Below are 13,875 nucleotides of genomic sequence, written 5' to 3' on the forward strand. Positions count from 1 at the left end.
TAATAGAAATAATAAGAACAAAATAAGAGTAATAGTAGATGACATTTATATTCTTTTAAGATTTACAAAACTTTCACTTTAAGTGTATTAACTCATTCAATTCTCAAAATAATCTTTTGAGGTATTATCCCCATTTTACAAAGAAAATACTGAAAGTTTGAGCGGTGAAGTGATTTGTCCAAAGTCATACCATTAGAAAGTTCTGGAATCAAGAGTTGACCTCAGGTCTCTCCTGACTCCAGATACAGTGCTTTTTCCATCATAACATGCTGCCTCACAAATCTGACAAACACTGGCCAAATCTTTATGCAAAGGCCTAAATCAATGTGTTCTTACTGTGAAACAACTAAAAGTCAGCAATTAGTTTTTGCAGTGACACATAATCTTAGGCAAAAGGCAACAGGTCTAAATTTCAAAGATAGTTCAAACTCAAGCACCACCATCTACCATAAGGCCTTTTCTGAACCCTGCAGCTCTTGGCAGTCTCTCTATTGAAATAATTTTGAATTAATTTAAATATATACTTGATATTTACTTAGCTGTATACATGTAGAAGCAAGACTATTTTTTTCTTTTTATCACCAGGTCCATGCATATATAGTAGGTGCTTAATAAATGCTTGTTGATGAGAGTTGATGGAATATGTAGCACTTGTGGACATGGCTAATATGGAAATATTTCTTTTCTTCAGGGACAGAAGAGGGGGAATGGAAAGAAAAAAATTGCTTGATGAGTGAAAAAAATAAAAAAATCAACATGTGCTGAATTGAATTGAATCTAGCCAAACTGTTATATCAGATGAAAAATCTATGTTCGGGCCATGTGTATATAGGTAAATATCACCCAGTCTCCCTTATTCCCTTTCCCTTTGCAGAATATTTTACTTTATCTTTCAACAGTCTGCCTTCTCTCAAGAGGCAACTGAGAAAGTTGATGGGAGTGCTACACTTTTCTTGTTTATCATATGTTAAAGTTATCATAGTTATTTATGCATGTGTCATATTCCTCTACTATAGTGAGCACTATGAGAGCTGTAACCATGTCTTACTTAATCATTTGGTGCATAGTACAGTACTCTGAAAATAGTAGCCACCTGATAGAATTTAGTTGAGGCTGAAGTTAGTGAAATCCTCATTCATCACTAAGGAAGATCAAGCAGCCAAATAATTGACTTAAACAATCAGTTTCAGAAAAAAAAAAAAGTATCTGTGCAGCCAGGTGTGAGTGTGGAAGCCTCTTTGATGTACCATCCAACTGTTTGATGATATCCTTTACACCGTTTCTGGGCAATTCTTTGGTGGCAAAAGACAACAGCTTACTCATACCCACCATGTGCCTCTCCACTGACCTGTGGATAATCTGTAACTTCTAATTCTTCAGAGATGATTTCACAGTTTACAGTCAGACAGCATTGCCAAAGGATTCCTTGTGTTAAAATAGATAGACCTTTATTTCCAGGAGGAGCTTAGAATTAAAAATTCCCCAAATGCAATCCAACCTGCTCTTTTCTTCTTATTCAAATTTTGGACCTATTTCACTGTTCAACTGGTGGCTGTCAAAGATAAACACCTACTCCTATGGAATGGTCAGGCCTAACTCTTTTAAGCAACAAATAATCTCATTTAGGAGGTTTCTGCAAACATCGTAATGCAATACAATCATCACAATGTTACCTATAAATAGGGGCATCCGGAGGACCTTACCATCTGTATGAAATCCCTCTTTCACTTAAACTCTGCCATATAAACAAACACCTTTGGTGAACAGATGTCTCTCTATTTCTTGGGAGCTATTAATAATTAGTCATGGAACTTGTTTCTCAGTTTATATCTTTAGAGGAATATTTTATGATTGAGACATATAAACATGGGGGATCCCTTGTTGGAAAAATAAAATTCTTGAAGGCAGTGCTTTGCTGTACTGAATTTAATTCTTTTTCTATAGTTGACAAAGAATAAGCGCAGCATGAAGAGAAAGCAAATTCTTGGCATGAGGGACATGTACAAACAAGCTGTACAGAGTCATGGAGACTGGAATTGGACTGTTGTATGGTATGTAAGACAGCACGTAAGCTAGTTTGGATGAACTACAGGGTATATAAAGGGATACAACATTCAGTAAGTTTGGAAAGGTAGCATGGAGCCACACTGTGAAGGTCTGTGTTTGATCCTACAAGTGATGGGGAGCTTCTGAAGCAAGGAAGGGACAAAGTAAGATTTGTGCTTTAAGAATGTCACTTTGTGATATTTGTGTAGAATACGGGCTATAATGATGTGATGTGATGTAGACCTATTCCCTTTTTTTATAATCTGATGACTCATTTCCTTCTTATAATTCCATCAAGGAAGAAGAAAACAAGGCAAAAATAGTAAGGAGCCAAGAGAAACTGTCCTGTGGTTAGAGATGAGACTGGTATATTATGTGACTGGTGTATTAGTTTGAAAATAGGTTCTTTTAAGAGGAGTTCCAGCAATGTTTTGAGTAAGGTGATTAATTGGCAAACACTGGCCAAATCCTTATGCAAAGGCCTAAATCATCAGTTTTTAAATTCTGCCATGTTTGTGAATGAAAAATCTCAATACTATGTGGTGACCTCTCTTAATGCTTAAAATAACTAGCAAATATAAAAATTACTGAAATCTATTCTAAAGCAGCATTCCAGAGGTGGTACAGACAGAAAAAGGTCTGATAATATAGGTTCAGGATCAGACTTGACTCTAAATATGTACCTCTGAGTTTGGTCATTCAAATATTGGCTCTGAGGCTTTAAGACACTGAGAAACCACCATGTGGTGGTAAGGAGTCTATTAGTAGGACCAAAGGGGCTTCACAAAAAATGAGTCAGTCAACACTGAAAGCAGCAGCCTCTTTTATTTTGTGCTTTTAAAAAGAAGTGATATAGGCTAGAGTACCTAGAGATACATGAAGAACCTGAAGGTGGGGAATACAAGAAGTTAGAGGGTAACCCAATTGGTGCTTACACCCAATGAGTGTAACTAGCCTTTAATGGGCTAGCTAGATACATCAATATCCCACTACTTCACAGCTAAGGATAATCAACAGAACTGGGTTCCAGGCTTTCCAAGTTAAGAAGCATGTACAGAGACCTAGAAACAGGCCCTGACAAGTCAAATTTAACACAGTAATAACATAGTTCAGGAAGCAATGCTACTATTAGGGACAGATTCTATCACTCAAGTAGTAGCATCAAAGTTATAACCTACTTAATTGGCAGCAAAGTTGTGGAGGAGGGCCAGAAAACTTAAAAAATACTACCTTTTAAGGGAATAGTTCTCTTTTCTCATCTTACATCCACCCCTGTATTCCCCTCCACTGTGTGTACAAAGAATCATAAAGAGATATATGTTATTTAAACTGCTTCCCAGAGGAAGTTACCTCCTCAAAGATATACTAGGATCTCAGGCTTGGTTATCAATGTCTTTCACTGTTGGGGACCTCAAGTCATCCCACCACTGCTGTTTGAGGTTCCCCTAGAGTTAAACATAACTATACTGGATGAGCCCAAGACTGAAACTAAGCAGTTTAGCAGAAGAATTAGACTGAGTCAATGTTAAAAGCAATAGGCCCTTTTAGCTGGCATGTTTAAGGGAAGGTCTAGTGTTCTAACTGGTCCCAAGGGAAAAGAAAGTAGGTTAAGTACACAACAAGTGAAGTATATAATACAAGGGCAGCTCAATAACCCCCTTATATTGGGACTGCCAAGTGTTTACATATCCAAAGTAGTCCAGCCCACCAACTCTATCACCCTGGTGCAGAATCTCAAATCTCCTAAAAGTAGGAATAGGAAGAGTTATATGACTAGTGAAGGTCATACAGCCAGAGATGTCACTAGAGAGTTTCAGTCATGACGGCCTTCAGTAGATGACAAGTAGAAGTGGAAGAACAAGTGGAAGAAGAAGCAAGAAGAACAGTGCACTCCTGGATCTGTGCTTCACAGCATCTAAGAGATTTCAGGGATCATGGCAGCTTCAGGATCAGAGAAGATTTGCTATATTGCAGGGAGGGGAAGGGTTCTGTTCAAGCAGACCTGTGAGGTCACAAGTACAGAGATTGAAATCAGCAAAGAATCTGGAAGTTCTAGCCAGCATGTTCCAAGTATAGAAGTTTCCAGGTATAGGGGTTCCAGAGAAGCGAGGAGGACAGAAAGGAAAGGGTAAAATTAGGGAATAGACAGCCAGATGTGAAGAGAAAGACTAGGCCACTGGATGTTTTTCTAGACTATAAGAGACTGAAGAATGAAAAATTCCATACAAATGAAATTGGGATCATGTATTTTAAAGGTAAGTATGATTTACATAATATTAGACTGCAAGGAGATGCTTCTGGTCTTAATGATATAAGCAGATCAATAAAGTAGAAAGCTTCTTGTTTCAAACATAAAAACCAAAGAACAACTCTAAAGTCCTTGCTTTGCAATATGGAAAATTTAAAATGAGAAAAAGAAGATAGCTGAAAAGGCATTACAGAGTAGTGGACCAAATACTGACCTTTGACCCAGGATGACCTGAGTACATGTCTAACCTCTGATCAAGAGTAGCTGTATGACCCTGGGTTCCCACTCTGTACCCCAGAAAACTCTCTAAGATTCTGAGCTGCAAATGTTTATTGGAACAGGGAGTAACCTTACTGAGAATACCCTACACTAATGAAATCACAGGCCTGGGCAACAAAAAAGGGAAGATAGGCAACAAAACAGATGTGTCTGGATTGTTTTTTCAAGATACCTTCAAAGTAGAGATGCTAGTCAAAATTGAAATCTTATGAATTCTATGACCATGATGACAGTCGTACGTTAAAGGAAAAACAAGGTAAGAATTGTAAAGACCTGAACTTTGTATACAGCAGGATATGTTTGTTTGGCTTTTGTTGAAGGGAACAGGGGAGAATATGTGCTTTAATTATTAGAGGGAACTTCCAGTGTGATACCCTCTCCATTGATATAATTCAGCAACTCATCTGGAACTTCAATCTTAGAGAGTTGCATGGAGAGCTCAGTGGTTAAGTAACTTAACCAAGGTAACATGGTCAGGATACATCAGACACAGTGCCTGAACCTAAGCAGACAGGACTTCAAGACTGGCTGTCTGTCAGGGCAGTAAAGAAACTCTATCACGTTAAATATGATTTAAAGTGAAAAATAATTGTGTTGCCTTGTTTGATTCACATAGGTTTGGAAAATGTTATCCTACAGAGTGTATGGGTATATAATTTATGGCTGATTAGGTATGTGATTATTTTTATTTTTAAAAAGAATATAATGGGCATCACATTACTTGTCTTCTGAAGGGCTGAGGGAGGTGCTAGAGGGAAGGAGAGATTTGGAAGTCAAAAATTTTTAAAAAATGTTAAAAATAAACATTTATTTTTAAAAAAGGCATGAGTTAACATAAATGAAAAATAAAAAGAGTATAAGACTCTTGTTCAAAGACATGATACTCTACTACTCTACTATGACATAGTTACCATGGGAAAAACAGATTCACCAGCCTTCATTTTGATTTATACTATTGTTTCCAGAAAATGAATCTGCTATGTGAGTGGGAGGTCTAGGGGTACATTTTTCCCATATAATTTTGACGTTCTCACAATTGTAAACACAAAATGTAAACAGGAAGAACATTTTATTAAAACAACACAGGCCTTCTGAATTTAAGATTTTTTTAAACTGCATCTCTGCTTTTTAATCTTGTTATTTTCTTCCTTACAGAGAAAGAAAAACTACTCTGTATTGAGTTGAATTTATTAACCTGTTTGCTCCTACCTAAAGTGGTCACTGAAATAACATAAAAGAGCCAAATTATAAGAAGAATCTAATGACAATTGTGCTCTCAAATTTTATGCCAAAGATTTAAAAGTCTAGGGCAAACTCAATTCAACTTGACATTTACTAAGTGTCTATTAAAGAGTATGAAAACAAAAAGAATACAATCCCTGTTCTTAAGGAATTTATATTCTATTGAAGCTTGAAAACATATACAGATAAGTAAGTCTGACATACTATAGGAGAGAGAATGTTAACAATGTTCAACTTAACTGAGCCCTGTAGGAAGATAAGAATTTTGTAAAGTGCAGGCAATGGTAGTGGGGGTGAGTAGGACAACATTCCAGGCATGTGTAAAGGCAGAGATAAGAGATAAAATGCTGTGTTAAGGACACAGAAAGACAGTTTGGCTGGAATATAAAATCTGTGAAAGGTAGCAATGTGAAAAAATATAGAAGTAGGTACAAAGCAGACTGGGTTAGATACAAACTCCAAGAGTTTATCCTGGAGGCAAGACGAAAGCACTGAAGGATTCTGAGCAGAGGACTTACATAGTGTAACAAATCTGTGCCTTAGGATGATTATTTTGGCAGCTGTAGCAGATGGAATGGAAAGGGGAGAAAATGGAAGTAAGAAAACTAATCAGGAATCCCTGGAAATAGGGTGACAGTCTAGGATGGTGGCTGTATTAGTGAGAAGGGAACAGATGTGAAACATGTGACAACAGAATCAGAAATTACTGGCAACTACTGGGTAAATATGGAAGGCTGGGAAAAGGAACAGTCAAGGATGATGTCAAGGTTATAAATTTTAATGATCAGAAGGATTGTGGTACCATCAAGAGAAATAGGCAAGTTTGGAGGAGGGATAGTTTTAATGAGGAAGATGAGCTTGATTTTGGACACGATGAATTTGAGATAATAACAAGACATCAAGGTGGAGATGTTCAGCAATGTGGGGTATGAGCTCATGAGACAGATTAGAAGAGTCTGGTGAAGAAAAAAAATGACACAAGGCAATCAATTCTTTCTACAGTCAGCAGACTGCCCTCTCCAAAGAAACTAATGATCTTGTAATTCAGTGGCCTGCTAATCGAGTGGCCTTTTCTTAATCCTCACCCTTCAGGACACCTCTATTGCCTCTGACATTGTTGATTACCCTCTTCTCACCACTATTCTCTTCCCTCAAGGGTTTCATTACAGTGCTCTTTCCTGGTTCTTCTCCTACCTGCTTGGTCAATCCTTTTCTATCTTCTTCAATGGATCTTCATCCACATTACATCCTCTAGCCACGAGTATCCCTGAAGGCTCTGTCCTTGGTCCTCTTCTCTTTCTCCTCTATATTATTTCACTTGGTGATCTCATCAGTTCAGATGGTTTCAATAATCATCTATATATAGATGACTCAGATCTACTTGTCTAACCCTAAATTCTCTTCTGATGTGCAGTCTCATATCCCCCAACCAACTTTTAGATATCTTGTACTGGATTGTCCCATGTGCATCTATCTTAAAACTCAAAATGTTCAAAACTGAACTAATGATCTTTTCCCCAAACTCTCCCTTCTTCATAACTTCTCTACTGCTGTTAAGGGTATTATCATCCTTGTCAATTACCCAGGCTCACAATCACCTTAAACTGGTCATTCTCTCATCTCCCATGTCCAATCAGTGGTCAATTTCTGTTGTTTCTATCTCTTCTGTCTGTCTCCTTCTTTCATCTGAAACTACCACCACCCTGGTGAATGCCCTCATCATCTGTAGTATAGACAAAACCTTGTTGGTTGGTCTCCCTGCCTCAGGTCTCTTCCCACTCAAGCTCAGCCTCCATTCAAGCTATCAAACTGATCTTCCCTCTCTAACCTTATCTCTTTCTTACCCTACCCTGAATCCCCTGCCCAATTCAGTAAACACCAATGGCTCCCTATCACCTCCAAAATCAAGTATAAAATTCCATTTGACTTTCAAAGTCCTTCTTAACCTAGCTACTTCCTACCTTGCCAGTCCACTTCAGTCTAGTGGCACTGACTTTCTCAAAGTGCCTACAAACAAGATACTTCATTTTCCAACTGTGCATTTCCTTCACCTGTCCATGCCTGGAAGGCTTTCCCTCCACATCTCAGCCTCCAGACAGTATTCTTTTAGATCTGATCTGATATAGTTATCTTCAGTAGTCCCTGTCATATCTCTTAGGACAAATAATTTAACTTCTCTGAACCCCGATTTCCTCATCTTAAAAAATTAGGATGTTCACTGAGTATTCTCTAGGGTGCCTTCAAATCTGAAATACGATGATCACAAAGTATATAGAAGATTTGTATCATTCTACTTCTCTTCCTTAAAACACTAAACTAGTAGAAGAGCCAGGACAAAGAAAACAACCTCAAGTCAAAGTCAAGAATTTTAATGACTCAAGCAATAACCATTATTATGTAAACTAGGATCACCTTGTCACAATTAAACCATAGATATGACTTAAGTGGTCGAAATGCTTAAATCTATAGATTTCTTAACAAATCCTTAAAAGTTGTTATAGCATTATTTTTATAGAGATGAAGTTGCAATCACAAAATGACAGTTTTTAAAAAGCTGGATAGAGAGCAGACAGTTTTAAAAACATCTTTACCTGTCCCAGTCATGTCATTATCAGTGACTTCTGGTGGTAGTTGTAATTTGGTTGTTCTTTTATCTTGAGAATCCAGTTCCACTTCTGCAACTGAATCTAATGAATCCAGTAGCACGACTAAAAGAATATATGAGAAAAACGAAATAAAGAGGACAATTTGTGGTTCTCTACAATAAGAGCATTTGGGCCACATATTCTGTATATACCAAACAGAATGAAAATGCTTATAGACAGATAGACACATAGATTAAATATACATATTATATCTAACAAACTTAACATGATTACATGCATTTACATTTTAGGAATGAAGGGAAAGTCATGGTTCTCTCTTATCTTTCTATTAAGAAAATAATAAATTGGAGATTAAAACTACATCAAGATAGATTTGAGTTAGCTATAAGGAATATATTATTGATAAGATGTGCAGAATGTCATTCTCTATATTAGGATACTAGTTTTTCTAGGATGTTTTATTTGTAGCTCTGCCAAATCTTGTTGCCCAATTATAATCTTAGAACATAAAAGCTACTCACCATTGGCTAGCATGCCAATTTTCTCTTCTTTCTAAGTTAAAAGAGAAAAAGTATAAATTAAATTGCAAATTAAAAATGTAAATTTACAACATATCAAAACCTGAACAAGTTGGAAGACCCTTTTTCTATTTCTTAGAATATGCATGAATTTGTACTTATTGCCATAGGAATGCTATGATAGTTAAAAATATTTTCCTCTTCAATAGAAATTAGACTAGTAATATAACAGGCATGAATAGAGCCCAAGAAAATGTCTAAGGAATAAAAACATCTAAAAGTATAGTTACCCCACTTTGAATATGGTTGTATTCTAGTTAGATTAGCAGGCTATATACTAAAGAGACTGGACAATTATAAGGCTTATATGAGGAATCACTAAAATTCAGATCTAGTCCAATACTCTCATTTTCAGATGAGGAAACTGAAGCACAAAGTAAGTCCTTTGTCCAGGGTCATTCAACAAGTCAGCAGAAGAACTGGACTAGAACCGCTTTCTCTTGGATTGCAAAATTGAATATTCTTTTTACTCTATCATACTGAAGAAGAAAAAAAAGGAACGAGATGTCATAGTCACGTATCACAGAACGTGGAGTAGGAAAGGAACTTGGAAGTCATTTTAGTCTAACTTCCAACTGAGAGACCTTCCCTACTTACAGCATTAGCTGACAGGTGACATTACCTTCAGTGAAAGGGTATTCACTATCTCCTTGGGCAGAGCATTCTACTCTAAATCATAACATAAAAGTTTTTCCTTATGTTGTATAAAAATTTCTTTCTATCCTTCCTACTCAATGATAATCTGATTTATCAAATAATACAGAACCAATCTCTTTCCCTCTTTTCCATGACAGCCCTTCAAATAACTGAAAAAAAAACCCTATTATTTCTTCCTTTTATCTTCTCTAGGAAAAGCAAATCAGTTTTTTTCCAAATATTTTTCACAGGATACAACTAGCAGTAATTTTACCATGATGGTCACCTTATTTTGAACCTTCCTCTGTTAGTTTCTCCTAAAAGAATCTGATATACAAAAACTGAAGAGGATACTATACATGTAGAGGGATCAATCTAAAATGTAGCAAAATTATTACTTTTTCCATTCCAAGTATTATAATAAATTTCCAGGTATATATAGCATTTTTATGGTTGTAAAGCACTTTATATATGTAATGATGATAATCAGGGAAGCCGCCCTGATTTACTGGGAATATCTATGGAACATGTATAAGAAAGGGCCGGTATGCTGGCACATGCTAAAAAGAATATGCTCAATCAAACTCTGATTCCTGAATGGTCCCTATGGAGGGAATTAGCCACTGAGAAAGCAAGGGTGATTCACTTAATAAACTATAAGAGGAATAACTGTATGCTTTATAGCTCTCTCTCCTCTTTACAATGGGTGGCTTGGGACTTACTGCAGTCAATTAGGCTTCCTAGACCACTAACATCTCTCCATGGCCCTACACTAACATCTTCTAAATTGATCATCTTTTTGCTTCTGATTTGCTCAGACTTTTATTTATAAAATTTAACTTTTATTTTCAGTCCCACATTTTCTCCCTTCAGCCCCTTCCATACCTATTGAGAAGGGAAGACATGTAATACCCATCAGGCATATAAAGTCATGAAAACATATTTCTACATTGACCAAATCTTCCAGGAAAAAAAAGAAAGAAAAATAGAGGAAAAAATATTCGTCAATCTCTACTCTGAGTCTAAAAGTTCTCTCCCTGAAGGTGGATAGCATTTTATATGAGAAATTCTCTGGAGTTGTGGTGAATCATTATACTGATCAAAGTTATTAGGCCTTTCACAGTTGATCATCTTTATTATATTGCTATACTGTGTAGATTTTCTCCTGGTTTTGCTCACTTTACTTAGCATCAATTCATGTAAGTCTTACCAGGTTTTTCTGAAACGATACTCTTCTTCGTTTCTTATAGCACAAGTAGTATTACATCACATTCATATAACATAACTCGTTCAGTCATTTTCCAAATGATTTTGACCAGACTTTCTCTACTGACTTTCCCATTAGCTGTTCTGCTTCAAGGTAAGAGTCAAAGGCACTCAGGTAATATGTCCGCAATCAACTTGAAGGTCATTTGAGCTTGAATGCAGGGGAAAAAAGCCTTCTGCCAGCAGGAAGGACCCTGGCTCCCTCCTCTTCCTTAACGACAGAAAAACCTTTATGAGTGGGGCCTAAAAGTTAAGGCTTTGTCAACTTATCTCCCCTAAAAGTTTTAGGAAAGTAGGAACATTAATATGCTGTTGACAAAGTTGTGAATTGTATTCTGGAAAGCAATTTGGAACTATGAACAGAAAGTTACTAAACTGCATAGCTTTTGACCCAGAGAAAACACAACTAGGCCTATAATCCCAATTATTTTTTTAAATTAAATTTTAGGCTTATTTTTAGTTTACATCATTCATTTATACAATATTTTGAGTTACAAATTTTCTTCCGATCTTTCCCCTACGTACCACCCCAAAACAGTGATCCCACTATATAACCCCAATCTGTTCTCTCCTATATCCTCCCCTGTGCCCCCTCCAACTTTCCAGTAGGGCAAGATGGATCTCTGTACCCTAGTGCCTGTATATCTTATTTCCCAGTTGCATGTAAAAAAAATATGTTTTTTTAAACATTTGATTTTAAAACTTTGAATTCCAGATTCTTTCCCTTCCTCCCTCATCACCCACCCTTACTGGGAAGATAAGTAATTCAATATAGGTTGTACATGTGTAGCTATGCAAAACATTTCCATAGTGGATATATTGTGAAATTCTGACTATATATCCCTCCATCCTATCCCACCTCCCACTTGTTCTATTCTCTACTTTGACCCTGCCCTTTTTCAATAGTATGTGCTTCCAACTTCCCTCCCCCCAACGTGCCCTCCCTTTTAGCGTCTCCCCTCTCATCCCCTTCCCCCATACTCTCCTGTAGGGTGACATACTCTATTTAGTGTGTATGTCATTCCCTCCCTAAGCCAAATTCAATGAGAGTAAGGTTGACTCATTCCCTTTTGCCTTCCTGTTCTTCCCCTCCATTGTAACAGCTTTCCCTTGCCTCTTTTATATGAAATAATTTACCCCATTCTGTCTCTCCCCAGCTCCTCTCATTATATTCCTCTCTCATCTCTCAATTTCACCTTTTAAGTATCATCCCTTCCTATTAAATTGGTCCTGTTCCCTCTATCTGTGTAAACCTGTACACATATATACACACTCATGTAAGTATTCATATGCCCATATACCCTCCTATATAGACATATATGTATGTATACATATATATACACACATTTATATTCCCTTCACCTATCCTCATACTGAGAAGTTTCATAAGTTACAATTATCATTTTTCCATTTAGAAATGTAAATAGTTCAACTTTTATACGTTCCTTATGATTTCCCTGTTTACTTTCTCATGCTTCTTGTACCTGAATGTCAAATTTTCTATTCAGCTCTGTTTTTTTCATCAAGAATGCCTGAAAGTTCTCTATTCCACTGAATGACCATATTTTTCCCTGAAACATGATACTCAGTTGTGCTGGTAAGTGATTCTTGGTCTTAATCCCAGCTCCTTTGACCTCTGGAATATCATATTCCAAGTCCTTCGATCCCTCGATGTAGAAGCTGCCAGATCCTGTGTTATCCTGATTGTGTTTCCGCAATATTCAAATTGTTTCCTCTTGGCTGTTTGTAGAATTTTCTCCTTGATCTGGGAATTCCAGAACCTGGCTACGATATTCCTAGGGGCTTTCTTTTTGGGATCTTTTTCAAGAGGTGATCAGTGGATTCTTTCAACCTCTACTTTGCCCTCTGGTTCTAGAACATCAGGGCAATTTTCCTTGAGAATTTCTTGAAGGATGATTTCTAAGTTCTCTTTTTGGTCAAGGCTTTCAGGTAGTCCAATAATTTTTAAATTATCTCTCCTGGATCTATTTTCCAGGTCAGTGGCTTTTCCAATGAGATATTTTACATTGCCTTCTATTTTTTTCATTTGTTTGGATCTGTTTAACAGTATCTTGATTTCTCATAAAGTCACTAGCTACCGCTTGCTCCAATTTAATTCTGAAAGAATGATTCTCTTCAGTGAGCTTTTGAGATTCTTTTTCCATCAGGCAAATTCAGCTTTTTAAGGCATTCTTCTCCTCATTGCCTTTTTGAGCCTCTTTTGCCATTTGAGTTAGTCTATTTTTTAAGGTACTATTTTCTTCAGTTATGTTGTTGACTTTCTTTTCATGATTTTCTTGCATCATTCTCATTTCTCTTCCCAATTTTTCCTCCACTTCTCTTATTTTGTTTTCAAAATCCTTCTTAAGCTCCTCTATGGCCTGTAACCAATTCATATTTTTCTTGGAAGCTTTTGGTGCAGGAGTTCTGACTTTGTTGTCTTCCTCCTGTTTCATGCTTTGATGCTTATTGTCCCCAAAAAAGGAATCCAGGGGCAGCCAGGTAGCACAGCGAGTAAGAGTACCAGCTCCAGTGTTGGGATGACCTGGAGATCGAATCCCGGGCTCAGACACTTAGCACCCACCCAGAAATAGCTGGCCATGTAACCTTGAGCAAGTTATTTAACCCCGATTACTTTAAAAAAAAAAAAAAGGAATCCAAAGCTGGACTGCTGTGTTTGCTTTGCTTTCTTTGCTTGCTCATGTTGCCATTCAAATATTCAACTTTTGAGCTTTCTGCCACAGTAGAACTCTCTTTCCAGAGAGGAGAGCTTTGTTCCAAATCACTGGGGTTTACACAGCTGCTAGAGCTATTAGTTGGGTGCCCTCTCAGAAGCCTCCACTGGTTCTGGCACACTGGTCACTCACTCCAGGACCTCCACCCTAGACAGCAATGCAGATTCAAGCAGGTTAAAGCAAGAGTGATTACCTCAAAGACTGGTTGCTTGGTTCTCCTACAATATGTAGGCCAGGAG

At 37.1% G+C, this 13,875-nt stretch overlaps 1 protein-coding gene across 5 annotated transcripts in view; it reads right to left on the reverse strand.

Annotated features, from left to right (window-relative positions):
• CEP162 (centrosomal protein 162) overlaps nucleotides 1-13,875 on the reverse strand; it is a 144,169-nt gene that overhangs the window by 58,318 nt on the left and 71,976 nt on the right. For all 5 annotated transcript variants that reach the window (XM_069065081.1, XM_069065082.1, XM_069065080.1 and 2 more), the window contains 2 exons: nucleotides 8,943-8,973; nucleotides 8,407-8,523 (listed from right to left, as the gene is read on the reverse strand). In XM_069065081.1, coding sequence (XP_068921182.1) covers nucleotides 8,407-8,523; nucleotides 8,943-8,973 — 148 coding nt within the window. The remainder of the gene's footprint in view (nucleotides 1-8,406; nucleotides 8,524-8,942; nucleotides 8,974-13,875) is intronic.

This window comes from Petaurus breviceps, unplaced genomic scaffold (genome assembly GCF_028583685.1).
Source record: "Petaurus breviceps papuanus isolate PSGF00001 unplaced genomic scaffold, PetGlider_PUasm1.0 90667, whole genome shotgun sequence".
In the NCBI taxonomy this organism is placed as follows: Eukaryota; Metazoa; Chordata; class Mammalia; order Diprotodontia; family Petauridae; genus Petaurus; species Petaurus breviceps.